Source organism: Calidris pugnax, unplaced genomic scaffold (genome assembly GCF_001431845.1).
Source record: "Calidris pugnax isolate Ruff unplaced genomic scaffold, ASM143184v1 scaffold20, whole genome shotgun sequence".
NCBI lineage: Eukaryota > Metazoa > Chordata > Aves > Charadriiformes > Scolopacidae > Calidris > Calidris pugnax.
The window spans coordinates 426,773-453,335 of NW_015094510.1; the positions used below are offsets into that span (position 1 = coordinate 426,773).

Here is a 26,563-nt window from a genome sequence, read left to right on the forward strand (position 1 = left end):
TTGAGCAAATAAAAATCAGGTTAAGGGAATAAGCAGCTCTAAAGCAGCTCCATGCTGATCATTCACAATGAGCTCCTCATATCCAACTATTACTTCTGTTTATTTCACTGAATTTTACTGAATTTTTAGAGTTGGAAGGGACCATAGAGATCATCTAGTCCAACTCCCCTGCTGAAGCAGGATTGCCTAGAGCTTGTCAGAGCATGTTACTCAGGACTGCATCCAGGCGGGTCTTGAAAATCTCCAGAGAAGGGGACTCCATGACCTCCCTGGGCAGCCTGTTCCAGGGCTCTGTCACCCTCACCAGAAAGAAGTTTTTCCTCATATTTGAGTGGAACCTCTTATGTTCCAACTTGTGCCCGTTGCCCCTCGTCCTCTCACTGGGAACCACTGAAAAGAGTCTGGCTCCCTCCTCCTTCAACCCTCCCTTGAGATATTTGTAAACATTAATAAGGTCTCCCCTCAGCCTTCTCTTCTCCAGACTAAAGAGTCCCAGCTCTCTCAGTCTTTCTTCATAAGGGAGATGCTCCAATCCTTGAATCATCTTTGTTGCCCTTCGCTGGACTCCTTCCAGTAGTTCCCTGTCCCTCTTGAACTGGGGAGCCCAGAACTGGACGCACTATTCCAGTTGTGGCCTCACCAGTGCAGAGTAGAGGGGGTTTACCTTTGTTACTCTCTTTATTGACCCTGGTCTTGTCTTTGACCTAAAAGGTGTCCCCCCTCCCTCAGTCTAAATTCCCATCCTTCCACTTGTTCTCTCCAGTAACAGCCCCAGAATCACCCCCCTTCTTTCCTTCCATAGACTAATCATCAATAAAATCAGTTATTGATGCATGTTTCTAAATGGCAAGTCACGCACGTCACAGGCCCCTCTAAGCCTACGTTAGTCCTCTCCAAGCCTCCCTGATGCTTTCCACCCAAGTCAGGATGGCTAACACAGCCATATTCTCAATAATTTCTTCAAGAGGACTACAAATTTCCCCCGTGAACCCCTACTCACTAGTTCCCTTTAATCTAAATTCCTCAAAGGTCACTTTTCATGCTTTTTCACCCCCCCACCTCCAGTGCTGTTTTCTCCTTTATTCTTTCACACTGCAGTGATAAACATAACAGGACTTTTAATTCATGTATAGGACAAAACTCCTGCTCAGAGCTGACCGCAAACCTCTGAGACACCAAGCAAAATGCAGGTGTGTTTCATCATAAGGTTTGATGCTGTAATATAAAAAGAAACCTAGGCTTCTGGGGTTTATTTTCGTTTTTTCAAAAATATTTTGTTTGCCGTTATCCAAACAAAACCTAAATGACAGGGGGCGTGTAACCAAGTTCCAACAGGACTTGAAAGTGTGGCACTGATATGATGGAAAATCGGGTTAAAAACAAAACTGATTCAGAGCCGGGCCTTTCTCTAATCTGTTACATACCAAGAAAGCTCTGAACTAACAAACCAGAGTCTTTCACTTCCTCCCAAGAGGCCCAACTCGCTTTCACTGGTAACACGAGACTTTGGACTTTGGCCTCTAGAAATAAAGGCCAGGGCATTAACTCATTCTACCTGTTTGCTTGTCTCTTTTCTGAATGGGAAGAACGCCCAATTTAGTAAATTCTCCTGGTTGCTATTGCAGAAACTCTTTTCTTGTACAGTTCGTTTCCCCATTCTTTTAATGGTTAAGTTGTATCACACGCAGAAAAGGTTTTGAGTAACCGAACTGTACGTATCAAAATTGTTCCAGATGAGTTCAAGAAAACTTACACGAGTAGGGTTTCATTTTCTTTGAGTTTCTATATCTGCCTGCAACAAAATAGGAAAATCTAGACCTAAATACAATATACTCCAACTATGAGAACAGTCATAACAAGAACAGGATGTTAATTTCAATTCTAGTCTTAAATTCAAAATCCAACTAGTGACTTGAGCCTTCTGAGTCTCCCTCCCCTAACACCTAACTGTTTCTGAAACATTTCTTGCTTCTTCTGGAAGTTTTGCCTCAGGGTAAAAAAAAAAAAAAGAAAAAAGAAATATTTTAAAAAAAAAAACAACATTAGAACACCATGCATAACCAAATACTTAACATGCCATCAAACAGGAAGTGAAAAAATATTTCTCCAAGTCATAGTACATCGTAAATGAGGCTTAAGTTCACATGGCACTAACCAATAAATTTACCACTGAGGATTCAATAACCTGAAGTATATAAAATAACCACAGAATATTCACCAATCCCATGACAAATACCACGTCATGAATTATTTTCAGATTCTAGCTGTACAGCCTTCAAAATAAAATATTTACTAATCTTCCTTTATAATTCTGAATGTTTTAAAGCCTAATTTAAATACAGAACACCAAGTACTTCACTTCAGCAGGAATGACATATTAGAGCTGATCTTCAAAGTGCCTGATAACTATAACTCAGATACTCTAGATGCCAGAGAGAACTTTTGCCAGACGCATAGCTTTTAGTCTCTTACATTCATTACATAAATTGCCCAAGCACAGAACAACCATGCAACATGCACAAGTTGCTTTCAGCACGAGTTTTTAGCTACTGTGCATGCATGAAAATTTAAACAAGAGGAAAACACAGTGTTACGATCTTCCAAGCTTTTATAAAACTTACCCTTGCTCATCAGAAAGCTTTTGAAACAGTCTGAGAAATCAGAAACCAAAAAAAAAGAGAAGGTTCAGTGTCTTGATATTCACAACAACATTAATACCACCAGTACACCAGCACTCTCACTAAGTGAAGGGGAAAGGGAAAGCTTGAGGACCAGCCAGCATGGAATAGCACATCAGAGATCCGACACTAGCCATGAAACACATCAGGACTTGCATGATGTGTAAGTTGGGCAGAAAACTGACTGAACAAGGCTGCCTGCAAGTTTCCAATACCTCCTATTTAGCACCACTGCACAAACAGAGCCTTGTATTAATTCTGCACCACTTATTCCAGTGCTGCTGAACAGCGTTATGCTCAAAAAATACTCATTTCAAGAAATGAAAATGAATGCAACTTGACTCCCAACAAGAAGCCTGGCCTACAGAGGCTCTTTTCTTGTTACTACAACCATCTCAGGTACTAAAAGAAAGTAATACTTGGAATGGATAAGAATAAAAGGCCACATATAGAAGTTTAGCACATTAAGTGGACAACAAATTCATGCAGTGTGATTCAAGAGGATTTTTAGCATTCTTGAATATGAGTATTTTATTCTACTGAGTGAAGTCCTAAAACGTGAAATATTTTCAAGCACTTCAGAAACATCCCTCAGTGAAGCTCACACTCTGTTAACAGTATTAAGCTTAAAAATTAAATGCAGCAACATCAAAGTACCAACTGGAACATGGAAGTGGCTTAGTCACGAAGTGATGATGCACAGCTGGAAGAACTGCAACTTGCAATGCCGTATTTTCAGAGCTAAGGAAACATTCGAAACCACACTCTCCCCCAGTAAGTACAAAATCCATAGGAGAGCTAGGAAGTAGTTAAAAAAACAGTACTGAGTCAGAGAAGAGAAATTTTGAGTATACCAGGAAAGGATTAGGGAAAAGTATTAATCAGGGCTGTATGAAAGCAGGGGGGAAATACTAGCAGAATAGAATACGTCACAGTGGAATTCAATATTACATGGACACACACCTTGCATGCACCATGACTTGGGGCGGGCAAAACAACACTAGTATATTTTTTTTCCACCCCACCTAATCATCTCAAAACTGTGGCAGGACAGTTTATAAGCATTTTCAGACTCAGGTGCAAGCAAGAATATCAGAATGTCTATCTCCAGAATTTGTCATTAAAGCATTCATCTGTTTCAGAAATGTTTTTATCAATTATATTGGGGAAAGAAAAAAAAAATATCTCTAGCTTCCATAGTCTTTTGAATAACCACTATTCCTGTTCAACCATGAAAAGAAACTTATGCAGAACTTTGAGCCTGAAGGATTGAGAATATGTTTTCTCTAAAATAGCAGCCTAAAACTAGAAAATATTGTAATTTTTTTTGTTGTTGTTGAAAATATGGTATTGCAGTCATGAGCTTTTATTCAAAGCAAATAAAAAGCTTGTCCGGGACGCCACGAACAAAGAGCAGCTTGGCACTCTACGGATGGGCTCAGCACAAGACGAGGCTTTTCTGAATGGAAAGGGTTCAACTGCACTCAAGCGCAATCCGTGCGGGACACAACCTGACCTCTCCACCATCTGCCGTTTCTTGTGTCTAACTTTGCTGGCCTCCCTGATCGCTTCCCACTTCTTCCAGTCTTCTTCGCTGCACGGACCTGGGATGAAATTGACTGGCTGGACGTTGCTTCCCACCTTCCAAGATTCAATCTTGCGGGTCAGCATATCATCCTTCTTATGGCGGGAAGATGGCGACAGCACTCTGCCGTTGCTCTTTTTTTCCTCAGTTGTTGTGTTTTTTTCAAGTAAACACAGAAATTTGGACCGGATCTCCTCTGGAAGACTCCACGGATCAGGAAAGAGTGCCGGGTGATACTTGTCTGGAGCGCCTGATAAAGGCACCTCTTTTTTCTGAGAGAGGATTTTACGGAAAATCATGTCATCCTTTTCCAAATCTGGAATCACAGGTTGGCCCTCTCTGGGTTGCAAAATTATCTCACCCTCTAGGGGAGGCTCCTCCTCAGATAATTTTTTTAAATACCGGGGGTCTTGGAGAACAACTTGATTCACATGGAAAGCCCCAGTTTTCCGAACGAACAAGTCATCGTTTTCTAAATCTGGATACAGATACCCGTTTTCCGCATCTCCTTCCTTGCATCCTGGTGCAAAGGAAATATTCTTTCTACATTTTATGAGCCTAGGGCCAGAAGTAGGATCAATTTTGGTCTTCGTTTCAGAAGACAAGTAGTCAGAGTATTTTTGCAGGGCCTGAAGTAACGAAAACTGACTGAAGCATATAAAACAAAAGGAGGGAAGTAAAAATATCATTAACTAGCAAGAAACAAGCAGATCACAACGCACTGCGATATACATTTGGTTTAGACTTGCAGTATCCCTAGCAGGACAACTACACCACTTGGCATTCACCACCACGAACCGTAGCACAGCACACGCCAACCAATATAAAGGTATCATGGCATACTAACCTGCTCAGAAACAGCACGCTTAACATGCTCACACATAAAGCCAGTAACCCTATGCAGCATGTTACACTTTTGCACTTACATGTTTTCAGAAGACCAGCAACTTATGGCTACGTTTAAAAAGAAAACAAAACAAACAAACGAAAAAAAAACCCACCAGAAGAAACGACAAAATAGTAATAACCAAAAAAAAAGCGCAACATCACAGGACGTGGTTTAATTTCATTTAGCTGTTGCATATCCAGCCATTTCTTTTTGATGCAGCAAGAGTACAGCTCATGCAGCAATATCAACCTGGGCTGATCAGAAGCCTCCAAGATTTTTCCTTCTGCAATCTGTGACAATGAACTTCCCACAAATTCAGCAGTTGGTTTATAGCTCTGATCCCTTCTGTAACCGGGGTTCCAGTCAAAACCTGGTCTTGGTTGATTAGCAACAATGGCAGAGCTTTGTTTGTAAGCAAATTCCTCATCCTCGGAATCTGATTTCTTTCTACTGTGTGGCAGCACAAAGAACGAGCAGAGGGAAAGAAAAAGACCCATGAAGTGTATGAATTGAGTAAAATGCACAGTAGCAACAGTGCAACAGTGTAATGGAAATAATATTTCAACTATTTTCTCAAAAAAAAAAAAATAAAGAGAGAAAACACAGCCTGCTGCTACGCTGGCAATAAAACAAAAAGGTCATAAAACTACACTTCATTTGCAAGTTTTGCACACAGGAGAGAAACAGGGGCATGCATGAAAACGCACCTGAACCCTTGAATCTCTTTATACCAGGGTTTGAAAGAGGATTTCCTGATTTTTTTCCATAGCAATTCTTCTTCTGGAGTCCAAAACTTAGGAAGAAATTTGTCAAAAGCAACCACTGTATTTGCCGCTGAAGAACTTAGCTTGCGAAAATAGAAATCATCTTTTTCAATGTTTGGGATGCCTATTTCTTCTTCCTCGTCCTCATCAAAATACCCAGATAATTCTGAAGGAATGTTAACTCTTGATTTGTTTTCCTCTTTAGCATCCAACTCCCTCTGCCTTCTCTGGTTACTGTTCAAAATACCCAATCAGTTAAGATATTTTAGGAGCAACTTGACAGAAAGAATGCAAAAAGGCATGCTTTTTGGCTCAGGAGTTCAACCTCATGAATGAAGCAAATTAGTTCTCAATTCCACCACTGCAGCACCAGAAATAATAATATATATATTTAAAAAAAAAAAAAAAAGTTAAATGGTTATATCAGCATCGCTCGGACAGAAATACGAAGTTTGACAGAAAAGGCATAACAATTTATCAGCTGTGTTAAAATGCCGATTAGAAGGCTTAACTTTATGGAGTTATTTATGGACTGCAATTTAGGTAACACAATAGTTACTGGATCTTGGATTAGTATCTCTGACCTCAGTGGTTCAAGCATTGCAGCTAGTGGACCAGCTGGATAACTTTCTTGTGAGCAAGATTTAGGAGGGTCATTGCGCAACATGAAATGATGTCCAGGTGCAGCAGAGCTTACAGGGCTCTTTTTGACTAGAAATCTACGTTTTGCTAAGTCATCCATGACCACGTCGGGCAGCCTTCTTTCATCTTCTGAATCAGAGCCACTGTCATACTCATAGATCATCTGGAAGGAAGCTGGATTTGTGAGCCCACACTCTGCTCTGCTATTTTGGCAGGAAGCTACGGGATTCCTTTCACGTCCACTGAGGTTGACCAAAACAGGAACAGAATGAAGACAGTGAAGTCACGAAGGCAATGATGAAACCCAAGAACTGCCCACTAATCTCATCTGTAAGCACCAAGAAGCTGGACAACCGAAATTCATCACCCTATTTTGATAGGGTTTAATGAGAAATAAAAACTGTAGGTCTAGCTCCCATGAACTGGCATTTAAGATCATTTAAAACCCCTCTTTCTGGAATCTGACCAGCCTCAAAACACTATTCAAACACCTGAAAACCAGTTATGTGGAACAAAGTAAAAAGATAAAGCCAAAACAAAACAAAAAAACCAACCACACAACCACAACAAAACACCCCTCCTGTTAAAATATGGAAACTTAAATACTTTACTTCCTATTGCAGCAACAGCAGCTTTTCTTTAACTAATAAAGAAATAATTTATTTAAAAAGCCCTAAATCAAAGTCTGGCTTACTAAGACCACACACCAGTACCTTGAAAATGCTCCATCTGACTCAGTGAAGACTGGACTTGCCCAGCTCCTCCTGTTGTCCTCATTCTTCTCTGTCCTCTTCTTCCTTAAGGGTGCTGGCACATACGCCGTCTGCTTGTTCTTGTTGGGTAAGAAGCGATTGAAGTCAGTGGTAGGTTTTGGCTCAATTGTGGAAATCCTACGGTAAGACCTGTCATCTTTATGGGAGTCGTGCATTTTGAAAGGCAGTTCTGAGTCCGTGTCACTGTCACAACCTTAGAAGAAAGGGGAGAGGAAAGACAGCACAAACGTTATCCTTTAGACACAATCTTCTAGCTAGGACTTGCACCAAAATCTTCTACAAGCAATTTCACTCTGTATTCAAGGTGTTTTAGCTGCAAACTTGCTCAGCTACAGGCAGGACAGCAGTAGAGGTATTTTTAGAAGTTTGTTGTGAAGGTGCTATGAAGTCCATTAAGCTGACATGGTTTGAATGCCCCTGCCACATTTGTTCCATTCTTTCACTGTCCCTGCACCCTGCAGGAAACAAAGAGCTAACCTCTAGATGGAAGACGTAAAATGGCACAGAAGGTTTTAATTAAAAACACACTTGCCATTCGAATTTACTAACAAAGCCAGGGTACCAGGAAATAGTATAGCAACACGCTCACCCCACCAGATTTACACCCAGTAGAAGCCAAGGGTACATCACGTATGTAGCATGGCTACGTGCTGCTTTGCTCAGATCAGAAATGCTCCATGTGGCCTTGGCTCAATGGTTTTGTGCGCATGGTACAAAATCCAAAAGCTCACTATTTTTATAGCTTTAAGTTAGACTACAAATTAGTATTGTATTTTAGAACTGGGGGACAAACACAGATTAGAGTACAGTTTTAAGGATCCAATTTCACAAACTTTCTGCTTGTTACTTTTCTTTCCATGATTAACTATCAAAAATAACAACTACTCTTCAGTTTTAAATCCAGGCTGGAAAAACCCTACTGCATCTCCAAAAATGGACTGAAGACACAGAGGTTTGACATATCTGTAGCCAGAAACAAGGCAAGAGACTTTTGCAACTGTTGACTTTCAGGTGAACCCATCGGGATCTGAATTCTAGCAATCTCCCTTCCTGAACTATGGGAAAATACCCCACACGTGCACATACAGTAATGTGGCTGTGAGAGCAAGAGTCCCAGCAACTCCTCCTATGAAAATTTATGTGACCACTGCTTTGTTTCTACCAACTGTCAAAGGTCAATATTTGCTTAACCAAAATGCAACTGCAGCAGTTGCAAAACCAGAATTGCCTTTCCCAAAGTACTAAGTCCATACATTGTCTTCTGTCACACTCGTAAGACATATGTCAACAAAAGATTTAAAAGAGGAAAAAACATACCTTCACTGCCACCTTTCAAGGTTATATCTGATGAAAAGCTTGTGGAGGATCTTGAACCAAGAGAGTCCAAGCTATCGAAGGAATCGTCTCTTTTATGTGTAGCTGAAGATGAGAAGGGCTCTCCCCGGTCAACGTACCAAATATCACCGTACCCACTATCCCTGCCACTTCTGTTCAGGTGACCGGACTCTTCGAGCGCCTATGAGAATAAGTTTTGAAGGGTCTTTTGCAACAATTTAAGGTAAAAGTGCTACTTGTGAGTTTTAACTCAAAAATTTTTTAAACGCATTTTGAGTTCACAAATGGACTTCACCAAAAACTACCGCAAACCCCCCAAAATTACACATTATACAAAAGCTTGGACAGGAGATTCAACACAAGGTCTTAAATTCCTCTTATCTTAACCAAAGGGAATCAAGACAAGGATTTTCACAATCTACCACATCAATAAGAGCAAGTGGATTCTGAATTTTGTGATTATATGAGTTGCTGAAGAACCGGTGTAAGCTAAAAAAATCATGAGGACTTCGACAGCAAGCAAAACAAACAAAACAAATGACTGTGTTCTCCAAACCAAGAATAAAATTAAACCCCTAAGAGATTACTTAGAGTTGATGTTATAACGTATAGCAAACTATAAAATTCAGGCTGTTTGTTTACTATTCTTTTTGGATTCCTTACCTTAGTCAATGCTTGCCCTAATAACTTCTCAAATGCTTTAAGGTTGAGGTATGGACCATTATAATGAGGGCTGCTTTGAGCTTTTCTTCCAAGCCAGTATAATGTAATCAAAACCTAAAAACAAACCAAAAAAAACCAAATACAAACTTAATTCCTTTCTTCTCATGTACCAGTATAAAATAATCTCAGCATGCTGTTAGAGATGTTTTTCCCCCAATGAATTGTAAAATCTTATTTACAGTACTAGCTACGATCTCCATCAAAACCAATTAAGGAGTGTTACGATGCAGCTCATGTATGTCAAGTAAGCAGTACTGTTTCTAATTATTACACTTATTTGGGAAAGTAAGCTGCATAGAGATCATAGTAAGATGGCACTAATTTGCATCAGATAGATGAACAACTGAAGAATAAGGTAAACATGCTAATGCCACAAACAGAAACATTTTAGAAATACTTAATGAGAATTACTGTGAAATTGTTTCAGAAAGCATTGAAGTAAGTGTGTCTTACATTTTTCACTCTTCTGTTGGTCTCCTCTGGTCTGAAGCAGGGCAGGGAGTGAGAAAAACAAAACAAAAAGTTTTTAAATATCTGATTTAAAATTTAATTATTATTCAAGATTTAAAAGGTTTCAAGCCCAATTAGAAGTCAGTATAAAATATGCGACTATGACTGTTCCAAAAGAAATAAAAAGCAATCTGCTTTGAATTCATAGGCTTAACTCTGTACTATTTCAATTGTTACATATAAAGTGAGAAACTCGCAGATCTACTATAGTATCTGACTGGAGAGGTACCCAGAAAGGCTCTAGGTTTTTTTAATTAGCCAAGGTTTTTAGTTGCTAACAAAATAACAGTGGAAAACAAGCTAATGACTTTGGGAAATATAGTCTCTATTAGCCAGGAAGACCTTCAGTTCCACATAAAAGCAGATTCCATTGTTATTTTTTCCCCAATTGTATTATGTTTTCTGAAGTATTTGTCCCAGACACAGAGAGTGCTTCAGCCTTGAGAGAATTTTTCAAGCAAAAAAAATGAGCAGCTAAAACTGGGACAGCCTCTGAGAGGTATTGTAGGGTTGGAAAGAGGAGTTTGGTTTGCTTTTATGTTAAAAAAAAAATAAAAATAAAATTAAACCATTATGCAATTGTTAACATTAGTAAACTTTTTACAAAAAAATATATAGCCAATTTGTGGCACACCTCAGAAGTGCACCAGTGCCCACTCAGAGTGGTCCTCTTCTCCTGCTTATTTTAAGAACAAGAAGAAACTTTTTGGATGGGAGCCTCCCATGAATGGGGTACCACAGACTCAGTCCTCAGGTGTAGCACATCCACAGCTGGACTGCAGACAGCGGCTGCACAACACTCCCGGTTATGGAAGAGCAAATGCCTTAAATACACTGAAAACAACTTTTCACCTGCCCCTACAGGCTGAGGGAGCTGGGGTTGTTCAGCCTGGAGAAGAGGAGGCTCCGGGGAGACCTAATAGCAGCCTTCCAGTACCTGAAGGGGGCCTACAGGAAGGCCGGGGAGAGCCTGTTTACAAAGGCCTGTAGTGACAGGATGAGGAGAAATGGCTTTAAACTGGAGGGGAGCAGATTTAGATTGGAGATTAGGAGAGGGTTCTTCACTGTGAGGGTGGTGGAGCACTGGAACAGGTTGCCCAGGGAGGTGGTTGAGGCCCCATCCCTGGAGATATTCAAGGTGAGGCTCGATGAGGCCCTGGGCAACCTGGTCTAGTTGGGGGTGTCCCTGCTGACTGTGGGGGGGGTCAGACTAGATGACCTTTGGAGGTCCCTTCTGGCCTAGACAATTCTATGATTCTATGAATGCTGTTGGTTTGGGGTGGCTAAGCAGCAAGCTGCACACACAGCACGGTGAAGGGGTCCAAACAAAAACCGCCATGAACTAACACATGGCGGCAGGAAGACCTAAACAGAGCCCCATAACAGGTCAGACCAGAGATGTACCAGGGCACCTATCCTGTTTCTGGCTGCCTAGGAGCAAGTTTGCCAAAGGTTGCAGGGAAAAGGTAAAATAATCCGTTCAGGCAACGGTTATGAGGTAGCAAAACGATGACAGGGCCTGGACAGGGTGGATGAGACTCTTCACGGAAATACAATATTTGAAGCAACGTGACAACCAGCAGGAACAGAGACAGTCCCTCCTTCTCTTTCCTTCTAGCTTGAGAGCTCCTGCTCCCACTTGGTGTGGCTGTAATTGCCTGGCCCGTCCCCCACACCATAAAGAAATCAGGCTGCCAGGAACACAAAGTCCTGAGACAGATCCAACCTGTGCAATCCCCACTTGCAGCTTCCTTAATGTCACATGCCAGAGATACCACTGCCTTTGTAGTCAGTGACCTCTTCCTCAAGGATAAGGAGGAACCTCTTCTTCTTTAATGTGAAATATTTACACCTCTTTTTTGTTTTTTTCTTAATTATTTTTAAAAACCTCCTGAGACACATTGTTGTTCTTTTTTCCACCAGAGACTATTTTTGATAAAGCTTTCCTCTTTCTTGTCTTCACTATATGGGTTTCTTTTCCAATGTCCGTGCTGCAGAACACACCATGGCTGTGACCTAACGTGTTGACTAGAGGACAGAAAATTATTCTCCTAGTGGTCTGTATCAGCATTATGCTTCCCACATCTGACAGAGAGCATTTCAAAAGTTTACATTCTTGAGCTTCAAGGTCTGAAAGCCTTTCATCAGGGCAGAATTTCTTCTGTTATTTGCAACTCTACAAGCAGAGGCCAGGCATGCCCTTGCTAAGGATGCCTTAAAGTTTGCCTCCAGAGTTTATCAGTCTAGCAATGGGTGAAAAACTCTGCCCTGAGTCAGCTGGGGTCCAGCCTGGATACATGACTGTTGTACATCCATTCTACATGAGTCTGGCCACCACTCATGTAGAAGCGAACAGGAGGAACATTCAGCTGGTTTTATATTTCAAATATATTTTCTACGCTTGAATAACCATAAATACACCAGGCCTGCGTACTTGGGCTATAAACAATGTGCAAAACTTAAGTCATTTACGTAAATTAATGAGCATAGTTGAGACCCAAAGTGCAGGCAGGGAAATACTTCACACGATTGAATAAGAGACCGTGTTCCGTTCGCGTGTTTGCTCGGCTAACAACGGAAGCAAACGGACAAGTTGTTTACCCTCCGTGAGCAAGGTTTCTTCACCTGTATTACTACTCTCCTTCTCTTAACTACACCTATTGGTCCTTAAGCCTTTTAAGCAACATTTCATGACAGACATAGTCTGCCCAGAAGAAAAAAAAAAAATAAGAAAACCCCTGCTAATCTAGAACAATAAGTTCCTCATTGATATAGGCATATATTAATTCTTTTATGACCCTGAAGTAAGGGGAAAAAGGAGGATTCTGGACGATTAATGTATTCTCCTAGAATTTGTGTAAAACAAAAGGTATACAATTTTTTGGCAAAACAAAATCCTGAATAAAGAAGGTCTTAAAAGTAATTTGTCACCCCCAAACTTCACAGCTGTAGGTATGCAACTTGTAGAAGATCCACTTGTTATCATCCTCCAAGTGAAATAAGGGCCTTTAGAAGTACAACTTAGCCAAGCTCATGACGCACATCTGAGCTTATGTTCAGAAGACATTGCCCAGTTACTCTCCAGTATATTGCATTTAAAATAGCTGGGCAAATATCTATTGGATAGCAGTGTGAGACAAACTGAAGAGCTTCTAAGAGGAATGACTTTTTCCCATAAGCATCAAAATAAATAAAAAAGCAAGATTTTAACTCAACTGCAATAAATGAAAACACAAACTGAAATCACTATATTAAATAGAAGTTCTCCTTCATAAAGTGTTATCAAAATGTAAATATTATGCAGTGCCATGAAAAGAATTCAGCTGGGGTCTTGTGTTTACTTCTGAACAGCTACAGTTCATAGCAGGGGACAAGACGGAGGAGGCACCAACTTCAAATACAGCCAGTTCTTTGCCGCTGTGAGAGGAGGCACGATCCTACCTTTTCTGACAACCTGTTGCTACCCAACAGCGAGCTCCTGCTCCCGCCTCCGCTCCCATTCTCCAGTCCCACCCTAAATAGACACGGTTGAAACACTCGGTTTCTCACGCTGTATTTGAAGAAATCAGTTGGAAGATGCGAGTGCAAGATCTTCAGCAATGTAGCCTTTAAGCTTTTTAAACACTCCTGGACAATCATCACCTTATTTAGAACATGTCTATGGAATTGAAGTGTACACAGAGAACTGCTTACAGAGACATTTGTCCGATGAAAGCTGTTCTAGGAACTCAAGGGGTAAACCACCTGAAGTATGTTCATCAATGCAAATAAGCACCAGTCCTACAATGGGCAAACGCGAAAGAAGTCTGCTTTTTGATGTTTCCATCCAAAATCATCAGAGAGCCCAGTTGATGCAGACTATAGCCTTTATGAAAATATTATTCTGTATAACCTAATTTATGACTTGAATAGATGAATGCCTTTACACTGGAAGCTATGAGCAAGGCTGCTGCTTTGCTCAGGAAGGCACAGCCAAGGCTGCACCTTAAAAACAGTCTGCTGAAAGAAGTGAGCTCCTGTCCAAATGACGCTGCAACACCGCTTACCAAACCATTTCATGTCATTTCAGTTTTCCCACAAGCTTTTATATCTCCTTTCACTAACAATGCAACTTCTCTATAAACACGTGAACTAAGCTGAGGAAGCTGCTAAAGAGAGGGGTTAAGATCTTGCAGAAAGACTTTTATTCCAAATACTTCACCTGCTCTTGTCACAGTCTCAGCATTTGAGCACTCATTATAAAAGAAACGTAACTCTGATCCTCTGCGTTACCTAATCTAACCCCAATGTCAAACCCCAACTCAACATGGCCAAAAATTTAAAAGTACAACTTTAATTTGCAAAGCGTGAACTTTAATTGTTGGCAGTGGTTTCAATAAAAGCTTATGTACAGCTTAGATATTTTCCAGGATGGCTAATCTTGATCTAACACAGCACGAAAGTCTAAAGGCCATGAGATAACAATACGTGGAGTTATTATAATAATTATGAAGCGTAACTGCATGATTCCAGGTTGAGCACTGATGCAAAAAGATGTGAAATAACCACTCGTGGAGAAATACTACCTTCTGTGTAAATCATCTCATCTACGTCAATCCCTTAGCAAACAGAAAAATACAACTGGGACAGAAATAGCTCCTGCTTGTTAGTAGGCAATGCACTTAGTGACCAAATACCTCTGTTACGTTTGAACGCAACACATATTCACAGACATCACATATGCCCAGCCAGCACAGACCGATGGATGTTTCCCTGCTGAGGACCACTCTACAAGAATAAAGCAAAGTGACACGGCAGATCAGCGGGTTGAGCCGCAGCCCAAGGAATTTAGTCTTGGCTCTGCTGTTTGCTCAAGGTTAAATAGCAAAATTAGTCACCAAGGCCCTAGCCTGACAATACAAAGGCTTTGGCAGCAGCTCTAGCTTAAGGATTTCCTGGTCTCCCTCTCCCTTCCAGCCGCTCCTGTTTGCTGCCCCCGTGGTTATGCCAACGCGGCTCTGAATCACGTTGCAGTTCCACCTCGTGCATCAGGACCAGAGGGCTCAGCCTGTTTCTTTGTTTGGGTTTTGCCTGATAATTTGGGGGTTGAAAAAAAAATCGTGTAACTCGCTCATCTGTTTTGCAGCATGCTCGTACAAGCCACAACGTGGCAGAGGGGGTTGAAAAAAAAAACGTGTAACTCGCTCATCTGTTTTGCAGCATGCTCGTACAAGCCACAACGTGGCAGAGGGGACGCGTTGCCACCGAGGAGCAGGCAAGGCGGGCACAGCACAGGAGGACCCTGCTCCACACACCAGTACCGTGAGGGTCCCCTTGTCATGAAACCCCAGCCAGAGGCGCTCTGTGCTTCCCCTTCTTCTGCTGATGCTTCGCTCTGAGGAACGAGGAAAACTTGCTAGTATTATTTTAATGCATTTCGAGGCATTTTAAAAATAATTAAAAAAAAAACGCCATTGCACAAGACAATCATATACCTTATAGTAGCTAGCAGACCACAGTACTTTTAAGACACAATGAACTAGACTTTATCAATTATAAAATATACCCATCGGCAATGCTGACACATACACCTCTCCAGTGACTCCTCACAAAACAGCAGTGCATTTTAAGTAGCTATGTTTAGGCTGACTTATTTCAAGACTGTTAACAAACATATCTCATAGTTTGGATTTTGTTTCCCTAACACATTAAATGGTTTGGTTCCCCCACATCCTAATGCATACTGAATTACAGAAAACTATGAATTCATTATGTCAAATCTACGTTGACACTTCACTTATTATTTTCCACAGATAACATCAATGTGGAGCTCAAGACCAAATCCAAAATACCAAGAAGCTCGAGCAAAATTCTAGAAGATGATTTTACAGCATCCTCTTCAGAAAGCATGGCTTTCTGAGGGTCTGTTTCTTATGTAGAAACATATTTACAGTATAGATATCAATCTATGATTTAAAAACAAACAAGCAAACAAACAAACAAGAACTAGATGAGAGAATCCCCCTTTCTTGATTGAGTTATCTGCTGACAAGAGGCCACGTGGTCACGCTGAAAGAGATAACACAAATCCAAATCCATTTACGGGGAGAAAGAAGGGACAGAGACACTCCCACTGATAGAAAGGAATGTGCCAGTGACAAATGCACCCTGCCCAGTGCCAAACCCTTCCCTTGGTGACGAATATCCCAGAAACGCCAACAGCTGCCAAAGCTATCTGTTTTCCATGCCTCCCTCTGTATTACAGATGTCATGAACACAGGACTTGAACAGATTTCTGTTTAAAAAAGTATTGGTGCTCTCCCTTTGAAATCCCATCCACCAAGGCAGCAGTTCCACCTCCCAGATGTCCTTCGAAAGATTCGGAAGAACCATGCCCTGGCCTGGGAGTCCGAAGAGAATAACAGGCTGCAGAACAAGCCTTCTTCCAAGCTCCTCATTGAGCTCCAGGCACTCTAGCCCAACACCCACCAGCTCCACTTACGCTTCCGAGGAGGATGTTGGAGGGTTTGAAGGATTCTCCACCCCCGCCAAGGTATGCTGTGCAGGAGACAAACGCCGGCTGTCCAACTAGCAGCGAGCTTGTGCTAAATTTCAACCTCTTTCAACCACCTACTCAACTGCTATTAATATTGCCGTTATCGGATCTCACTGAATTCCCACGTGCTGCTGAGAATAGAAAGGCTCCAATGGAAGACGAGGCTGCCACATGGGTACAGAAACATGAGGACATTCCTCCAGCACTTGGATTCTTAGCGAACTGATATTCAACCCCAACAGCCAGAGCTCACTGCCGAGAGGGATGGAAATAAAACTGTCAGGTTATGGCTGCAGTGTTCAAGAGCAGCTTTTGGAAACGCACCTTTCTATTTGACTATAAAAAGCACATGTATTTTCCATAGCAACATATCCACCAGACCCAACGCCACTTACATCGTTACAGCGCAGAGAATCAGGTATAAAATGATGCAGAAAGCGTTTCTCCATTCCCCCCTACGAACCCCACCGGCAAGGAGCTCTGTGGGCCATGATGACCAAGCAGCCTGTCCTCACCCCACGCCCTCGCCTGCTAACGAAGGGGCTGAGGGCTGGAGAGGAGATGCCCAAGAGGGGAAAGGCGGAGAGGGAACGCAACCAGCCAACACCCTCCGTGGGAACGCGGCCCCGTCCATCGCCTCAGAGCCCGTCCTTTCATACTGCCTCTTGAGCATGGTGCTTCCTCGCTGATCTCACCCATCACACTTCCACGCTATTCTTAAAACCCTTATCAAAACAAAAACAGGCACTTCTAGAAATGCTCATCAGCCCTGGCAAGTCACCGGACGCTCAAATTATCCATTTCCTCACGCTCTTTTCCGACCCCTCCCTGGGTGGTCCACCTCTGCCAGCTTCCTCAATATCTCAGCCTAATCTACAGGCTCTCCTGAAGAGAAAAGTAACATTCAGTATACAGAAGGGCAGAAGGCATACCTGTCAAGGAAAAAATAAAAATAAAACCCCCCAAAACCATCCCCAGAAGGACAAGCGTGTGAGCAGGAGCCTGGCTGATAATCTGAGCGCTCCTTGGCTCTCGTCTCAGGGGTGGGCAGGAGAAGAGGGATGGAAGATCGCTGCAGCAACAACTTGCACAGAAAGAAAAGACTGATAGGATACTGCAGCCTCCTTCTCAAAATTTAAGCCACAGTAAAGAAAATTACAGTACTTACAATAATAACTGTAGCTTTGTTCCATTAGCCCTTTTTGGGTCTTTTTCTTGCTTCATACCTAAAAAGCTCTAAAAGTCAGCAGCTTCACTAATTAGAGGTAATTAAACTGGGTAGTACTTTATTTGTTCTGTTTCTTTGTTTGTAGATTTCCAGGGCAAATCTAGAATTTTTCCCCAGTCTGTGTTAATTACTTTAAATTCCAGGTCTAGACTGGAACCTATGCAAAATAAATAGTGGGTATTTTATTTCTGAAAGCTACGATTATTTCTGGAAGCTACATGTTTTGGCCATACTTTTGCCATACTTTTTGCCATACTTTGGCCAAGAAGCATGAGAACATCCATTAACTCATGAGAAATGATCCAGTTTCTGCACAAGAAATTAGAAGCTGCAGCATCGACTCCACGCTCACACGGAATGTTAGGAGTTCTCAAAGGAAACCAGTTCGTTCACATTCAAGAGGATGTTTGAATTTCAGAGGTGAAATTAATTGCTTTTCAAGAATAAAAAGCCCCAACACTTAAGCACAGAATTTAGATAGATGGCTAACATTCACTTATTTATACACCTTATAGATTTTTATAACTTCCAAAGAATTTGTCTTTAGAACTTGGAGCATATCACTTTGCTGGATCACTTCATATCTCCTTCATTACCTCCCTGTTGTCCTTTTTGTGGTTTTTTTTTTAAACCTGTACATAATTCTGTTGACCCTGGCACCAGCGTTCTAGTAAATGTTACCATTTCTACCTTTTTCTTCCTGGTTCCTTACATACATGTTGAGATTTTACACTCCTCCCTCCCCAAAATCAACTGAATCACAGAATCGCCTAGGTTGGAAGGGACCTTTAAGATCATCTAGTCCAACCATAATAAAACAAACAAAAAAACCCCCCAAAACCCAAAACGAACACTAAACCTTATTCCCAAGCACCATGTCAACTGATCTTTTGAATATCTCCAGGGATGGTGCCTCTATCACTTCCCTGGGCAGCCCATTCCAATGCCTGATAACCCTTTTGGTGAAGAAATTGTTCCTAATATTGAGCCTGAACCTCCCCTGGCACAACTTGAGGCCATTTCCTCTTGTCCTATTGCCTGTGACTTGGGAGAAAAGACCTAACCCCACCTCTCTACAACCTCCTTTCAGGAGGTTCAACAGACTTGAGCTCATCCTATTGATCATCATTTATGTTAACTCTTCTTGCATTCAGTTTTGAAGATCCTTTCCCTTCATCACCCCCCCCCAAACTAGATCAACTTGTGTAAATTGTGTAGATTAATTTGAAGAGAAATCCATATGGGGAACACACGCTTGTGCTAGCATTCTTTCTAAAAGGAATAGTTGGTATATCAGAGGAGTCACTCTGAAAAATAAGTATCAAAACAGGCAATTAGGTGCAATCCTAAAAGTTTTTAGAAACGTATACAAAAACCACACAAAGGTGCAGCTGTTAAACTAGCACGGAAATAGTAAAACAGCATTTTACAAAAATATTCTTCTGTATAAAGTATATTATTTGCTTCAGCTAAGCTGCAGCAACCATGGCAACTCACAGTTAGCATTTTTTCAAGACAATACCAAAATCTACTTTCTCTATTGCCTGATGCCTCTTTGCCATTATTAAATTAAGTCTTTCTAAAAGTGTTGTCCTTTTTAACTCCCACTCTTACATCTAACCAAAGTATTTCAACATCCCCTCTCCCTTCATGCAGATACCAGAGGTAGTTTTATAGAATAGCCCTCAATACTGACTCATTTATTCCATCTGAAGTATTGTTCAGACACCTCTGCACCAACTCTGGGTACGGATAAACAAGTTACTGCAAGGCAAGCTAGGGTAAAAAAATTTTCCACCTACCAACTACTCCATAGCAACTGCCTGTGTGCACTCTCCTACCCTCGACCCCCAGAATTAATACAATTGTTCATTTTGGATAAAGCATTCAGAGGTGGTCCCTTGGGAAGAGCTAGGATTTGGCAGGTTATACAACTTTGCTTGCTCAGAGAGACAGAGATATTTTTATAGCCTCTATAATCAGAGAGGAGAAAAAAAAAAAAAGAAAAACAAAACCCCAAACACTCTCCTGCATTCAATCTCCTCCCTTGGTCCATGCCCAGAGAAAGATTTAGTAATTGTGATCCTTTGTTATTTTTGTGTCAAGCAAACAGGTGGTGATGTACAAGTGCCTTATGTATAAGCAGAACAGTTTACCAAAGCTTAGAACACCCAATAGCAACTTCAGGCAGTTTATTTAATTTTTCATGGTGTGCAAAAAAAGATTAAAAAAAAACCCCTCATGTCTATACTGTATAATTTCTACCGGATATTTGGCAATGAACATATCCTCTGACAAAGAAAGAAGATGACTGACAGTAACTTATACCTGGTATTGCTATGTTCACGCCTGTGCTAACAGAGTTTCACCAAATAGGTATCTGCTCGGTGGTTGTTGTTCTAAGGCATACGCAGGAAACAATTCAGCACAGAGGTGACTCACCAAGAGTTAACAGCAGAAACTACAGATGCCCTGTCTGTGGCCCATGAGTGGGAAGCAATCCAGGCTCCAGTCCACTCCAGTTGCCATCTCTGCAAGGGGAGCCAAGACCCATATTGCCAGGTATACGCATAAGGATGGAAATATCCTCCTGAGAGGAGACACATCTCCTGCATTTTGGGGGTATATGGGATACGTGGCACTTGGGAGTCATCTACAGAGATTTCTGATGGCTCATTTTTTCCCCTAGAGCAATTCCAACGTAGTGCTGGCCAAACTATTGTACAAGAGGACAGAGAATTGAGGCAGGGTCTACCCCAGCCCCTCTTTTCATTCTCAACTTTTGTCATATTATTAAAGAACAAATGCTTTAGGAGTTCAAGGGGGGCTTACTAAAAGCACAGCTTTGGGGAAAGTGTCATAGAGCTAGGATTTTTGGAAAGAATTTAGATTTATTTATAGAGATGGCCAGAACAAAGATGACAAAACGGAGGTACAAGGTAAGCGCAGTTTATTCCATGACAATGATTTTGGAAAGAAGTTAAAAGTGATGTTGGAATTTGTTCTTAAGTAGAAATAAATCACTACTTCATGACTGCATCATTTAGTTTAGTCTCTACGTTTGGAATAAAAACTTTAAATGACTACTGGGTTTTCCCAGTAATATTTTGGCAAAATATTTCACAAGCAAATAAGAAGCACTGAAGAAATTATAACGCTTCCTTTTTGAAATTTTGCCCTATTTTCTTTATGTTTCTTCGGGTTACCCTAGCAACACAAAGCACAACATCATCACTCATCACACAGGGCACAAAAGTATGAAACACAGGTTGAACCTGACTTCTCTCTCGTGAAGTCAGTTCTCTATTAACTTAGATTGATGCATATATGCCCACAAGAAGTGAGATACTCAGATACAATTGAACTTAATTATTGCCTATGTTTTCTTGATCTGCCCTTCATTTGTGAAGACATATTTAGAGCCAGGAAAGAGCACTTCAATTAATGCAGTCAAATGTTAATCTATTCACCCTTATCAGAAAGGAATACTGAAAGAGGATGTATTCCCTTAAACTATCTCTCCCAGAAGACACAGGGTCAAACAGCAACACAATTTAGAACAAAGATACAAAAAGGAAGTAAAATTCAAAGTGTACTACTCTTAGCAAAACTGTGCCCTTTTGTTTTGGGGAACAGACAAGATAAGCAGGTCCACATTTGCTACAGTTCTCACCTCCCATCCCCAGCTCCTGCAACATCCACACATAAGGAAGCTCCTTAAAGATACAACTATTCTTATTCAGGTTCCTTATGGCTTCAGATTAATCTCTGGAACATTTGAAATGACTAAATTCAATTTGTTGCTACCAGTATTACTGGATAAGTATTAGCTTTTGCGGGGGGAAGAAGAATCTGTCCACCTTAGTGGACAACGGTGCTTTAAGGCTACTTAGAGCAGCCAAGTCAGAGGGTATTTTTAAACATTTGCTCAAAACATTAAGCTTTTTGGGCCAGGTTTTTGGGCCAAGTTTTTAATGTTGGAAAAATGAATGCCTCTTTACTGCAAAGTGAGAGAATGGGTAAAAGTCCAAATACTTGCTTTGCCAGAATGTTAGAAAGTCTGTGTGGGAGGCAAAAAAGGAGGGAGGAGGAAAAAAAGTTAAGCTAGTCTGACCATATAACTCTGAAGCTGGAGAATTTACATCAGTTCTGAGCATCCCGACTTACTGAAACCAAATGTGCTATTAGTCACTTGAGAGTTTCTGTTGTAAAGTTAGAGAAGTCTGAGAATAAAAACTTGAACAAAATTAATGATATGGGAAAACAATCCCAGCCAGGGAACTATAGATGATCTCACGCCTCTCTTTTGCTGGTACTCATGGAGTATGTAATTTGTACCACAAAACTGATGACTGAAGGAAAAAGAAAGCTTAATACACCAATTAAGACACCACCAAAATGCTCCAACAAGCTATTACAACTAAGTCTGGTGGTAAGGAGGGAGTGGAACAAAACAATCCGATTCTGCTCCAAGTGAGGCCATGGCAATATTCCCAACATCTTTAATGAGTGCATGAGTAAATGCTAAATTAGGAATCTTCCTTCTTATGAGAAAGGAGATACTGTACGCACCAACTCTTGGAAACTACAGTTAGCCATCTGCAGAATCTCACCAACTGCCTAGCCAGATGAAGCACTGGAGAAATAGTCTCCTTAAAACACACACGGTGGTTGTAAGCTATCCTTTCCAGAAGTCAATCAAACCACAGAGCCAGGATAACACAAAAGTAACCCTTGGGCTCTGTAAGAGGCTACTCCGCAAATGCTACCCCTGACAAACCTCCTCACTTCTACACAAAGACCAGGCAGTCTTTTTGACACAGATAAGGTTAACAGAAACCTTGAGACTCTCAGCTAGGAATCCACAGCTTTGGAAGGCTAAGGGTCTCTTGAAAACCCTGTTCATGGCAATTGTTATTGCATTTAATCATTGCAAAGATTAAATCAAACTAATGGCTAAACTGCAAAGCATGTCAATGGCACAAGATTGCTACAGGGCTCAGCTTCATAAGGGACAGTAGGCATTAGTGGGTGCTAAATCCAGACCTGCTGCCTTGGGAATGTCTGTGGAAGCAGCCGTTCTGATCTCAAGTCTTTAGCCCCATTTGATTGAGAAATCCCAACAACAACAATGCTGTCACTATATTCACTGCTTTACAATTCAGTGAAGAGCCAAAACCTTACCATCCCCAATTATGACTGATAATCAATCGAGACAGGATGAGAAACGTCTAGCAGTTCACTAAAACTAATCTTATGTTTCTCCTCTTGATTACACCTAATTCTAGCGTAGCCCACCTGAAACAAATTACAACTGGGGAAGAATCACACAGGAAGCCACCTCAGAGCTCTCATCACCGACATGCATATTGCAACAGTGAAACTCAGAATTCTAACTTCCAAGGTCTCCCCTCCTTCTTTTCACCTCCAGGCTAACAGAGCTACAAGAAGTTAACTCAGTTGAATGAAAGAATAACCAGTAGCATCCCCCAATGAGGAGAGGATAAATCAGTCTCTGCTGAAGGTTTAGGAATAGGTTGTCAAAATACAGCACAGCTCAGGTTTGACACTTTGACAGGAAGGCAATCACCATAAAGTAAGGAGAACGGGATAGAAATACCATCACCCTTTGATTCACAGAGAGCATACATAGGAGATCATCATGTTTGGTTGCCAGATGGTAAACTGTTGACCACATTATCCACATAACATGAAGTTTTTTTGCAACATATTTTCACTTTCTTGCTGCATAGCATTAGATAAGTGGAGAAGGCCATAAAAAAAATAGCTGGAGTGCTCTTAACATATTATCATCAACATTTCAGTGTAGATGCAGTTAGTGGCCCAATTAACCTGCTACAACATACATTTAAAAATAAGTTTAGTACGAGTCACTCTTGTAGCTATTTATTTTTTTTTAGCAAGTGAAGGCACAAAGACATGCAACGGTCTTCATCAAGATCAACATCTTCATCAAGGAAATACATTTATGGCAGAGTAGTACAGTGTAAAAGTTTTCTAAGTTAGTCAAAAATAGCTTATACTGCAGTGTAAGTTATGCAAGCCTCATCTTTAATAGCATAAATCAGTACTATCAGAAACAGCTCATGATATAACAAATCAGCCATCTGTTTGATGCTACTTTATTGGAAGACACTGATTCAGAACCACTGCAGTAGTCCAGTATTTACTGCTTAAAGAGAAAGAAGATGAATCTAAAGTATTTTTGCCATCACATTTCAAGCTCTTTGCTTGGGAAACAACACGTTGAGTACACGTGAAAGTATGCACCCCAAAATTTTTTTCAGGTAGGAAAGAATCTGCGGAAGCTTTTGCTAGGGAAAGAAATCTCAAATTCATGCACGAACTCTGGACAAAATGTCAAGTGTGCAATTATTTGAACTATTATTAAAAGTAACTAGTTATTACTGAAGTGCCTGAAGGAAAAACCCTAACAGACACTGGATAGGTACACACAGGTGAATATACTTGAGCTTTTTTGTATAATAAAGTTACCAAGAAAACCCAGGCAATGCTTCAAAAAGGAAACCCACCAGGAAAAGAACAATAAAGTAAAAGCATAGGAGTATCATTCTTTGCAAAGAGAAAAAACAAACTCCTGTCAAAAGCACTCCCAAATCACTTCTCTTTTTAAGCAGCGACATTGACATTTTAGCATGGAGGGATGCTGATAGGATAGAAATCAGCAGATTGGATGTGAAGTAAATAGGCCTTTAAAAATACATAAGTGCACATTTAAATTCATTCTGTGCTGATTTACAGTGTGTAAAATCTCAAATACACTCATTGTCAGTGTCATGCCAATTTCCCTCAAAAATATGTTCACTAACATGCTCATGATTCCAGAGCAACTTACAGAAATAAAAACTGTCTTGAAATTCTGCTTTCTTCAAAAAGACTTTTATTTTTTGCTAGTTTTGGCTTGCATAGAAGATCCTGTGTTTCACGGGTACAACCGAACCCTGCCAAAGTGCTTTTACAAGTTGAAGGCTGGCCAGGGAGTACCACCAGGATGAGAGTGCTTTAGTCAAACCAAAAAAAAATTCTCTGAAAAATTAAACATATAATTATCCAATGAAGACAATACCACAGTGTCTACTCTCTTAAATAATTAGCAATTTTACTGCAGGTACAAAGATTGGAATGGACTGCAACTTGCTTTGTTTAATGAACCAATGTCTTTTTCTGCCCCTTCTTTTCTACAAGGCTTTTAAGTTGACCATCTATACCAAGTTTCTCTTATACTCTTGTCTTTGACCCTGTATCTTGCTGTGTTGGCCATTATTTAAAGAAGAGCCCATGCTTTTAAATCCTGGCTATAAACTAATTGCTGCTGTATCCTCCACTGCCAAAGAAACAAGGTAATTTTTTCTAATAATTACCCACTAATTATTTTTTTTTTAATGTAAGGATCAAGACATTACACATTTTAATAGGTAAATGCATGGAAACCTCTACAGCTACCTTTTGCAATACGATTAAAGACTAACCTTTAATAACTGTCACCTGCCCTCTTACTTCAAAGCACGCACTCTTTGAGGTTGACCCAGTGTTGCTGTTTGTTTTGAGAGTTGCCTGGCAGAGACCTCTGAGCAATGGAGAATGAAACCAGCAAGAAAGAATCTTCACTGGGTATCCCAAATTAGCTGGAGAGTTATCAGAAGGCTATTCTGAACGATGGCAGCGGTGGCACACAGACCACCTACAGCCAAGGAACTAGAATCTCAGAAGATGCTACTCCCCTTCTCATTTACAGTAAAAGCAGATTCTAGAATACTTTACAGGTGAAGATTAATCTTAATACACTCATTTTGAAACCGAAGGGAGTCCTCATAATTAAACATACAGCGTTACCAAAGAAGTCACAGTACCAAGAGCTGAAGTAACCTGAAGTAATTAGCTAAAGTATTCTCTCATGGGTGAAGATAGAAAACACACTGTTTAGGGGTTTTCTTCCACCATTTTCACTGCTCCTTATTTCAGCTCATAAGGAACCCAGTCTTTCCTGCAACTACAGATGCACAAATACCAGGAACATGTTCCATTAAATGTTGTATGCCAAAACCTACATGCAATTAAGCTTGACCAAACAGTTTCTAGGAGCTTGAGCATATTTGCTCTCCCGACAAAAATTCTGCAAACAAAAGCTCCTTCTATAAGTAAAGTGCGCGTGCCTTTGGTACGTGTCCATCAAAAAGATTCCTTCCCCGGGAGATAAAAGTGAGCTTCTCTCTTCTGACTGATCAGACAGCAATACGCCATTTTTACGTGATGGAAACCACACAAACACATTCCTGGGCAACAGGCGACAAGAAGAAATTTCCAGTGTTCACTGCTTCCCCACCTCCCCTGAACTGGAATTAAGCCAATACAGAAACTTTCAGCCCAGGCTCCTTTTGGACCCGAGTTAAAAACACCCAAAAAACTGCAGGCATGCAAATGCAAACCATTCTGCTACAAGAAACGTGGTATTTGAAAGTTAGAAAATGCATTTTGGTGATGCTGACAATGACTTGCAATGCTTCTCTAATAGTAGTGACCAGCTGCGATCTGTTTCTGTGTGACAGTTAATAAAAGAAATACAAGTCATTCTCTAATAGTAGTGACCAGCTGCGATCTGTTTCTGTGTGACAGTTAATAAAAGAAATAATAAAAAAATAATAAAAGAAATACAGAGCTTGATTCTTCCGCTTCTCTAATAGTAGTGACCAGCTGCGATCTGTTTCTGGGTGACAGTTAATAAAAGAAATAATAAAAAAATAATAAAAGAAATACAGAGCTTGATTCTTCCATATTAGCTTTAAATCAAACTCTGCTGCAATTTCTCTTGTCCTCGCTACATCATCCTCTAACAAGTTCTGTAGAGGAACCAAGGAATTT

The 26,563-nt window shown here is 40.8% G+C and overlaps 1 protein-coding gene across 17 annotated transcripts in view; it reads right to left on the bottom strand.

The window, feature by feature from the left end:
• The window catches only part of LMO7 (LIM domain 7), a 161,570-nt gene that overhangs the window by 37,867 nt on the left and 97,140 nt on the right, over positions 1-26,563 (bottom strand). For 13 of the 17 annotated variants that reach the window (XM_014965868.1, XM_014965863.1, XM_014965872.1 and 10 more), the window contains exons 5-13: positions 9,843-9,873; positions 9,330-9,443; positions 8,649-8,847; positions 7,272-7,524; positions 6,501-6,800; positions 5,860-6,150; positions 5,402-5,602; positions 4,195-4,911; positions 2,622-2,651 (exon numbers count right to left, since the gene is read on the bottom strand). In XM_014965868.1, the coding sequence (XP_014821354.1) occupies positions 2,622-2,651; positions 4,195-4,911; positions 5,402-5,602; positions 5,860-6,150; positions 6,501-6,800; positions 7,272-7,524; positions 8,649-8,847; positions 9,330-9,443; positions 9,843-9,873 (2,136 nt within the window). The remainder of the gene's footprint in view (positions 1-2,621; positions 2,652-4,194; positions 4,912-5,401; positions 5,603-5,859; positions 6,151-6,500; positions 6,801-7,271; positions 7,525-8,648; positions 8,848-9,329; positions 9,444-9,842; positions 9,874-26,563) is intronic. The other 4 variants (XM_014965862.1, XM_014965874.1, XM_014965876.1 and 1 more) reach the window with 4 other exon arrangements.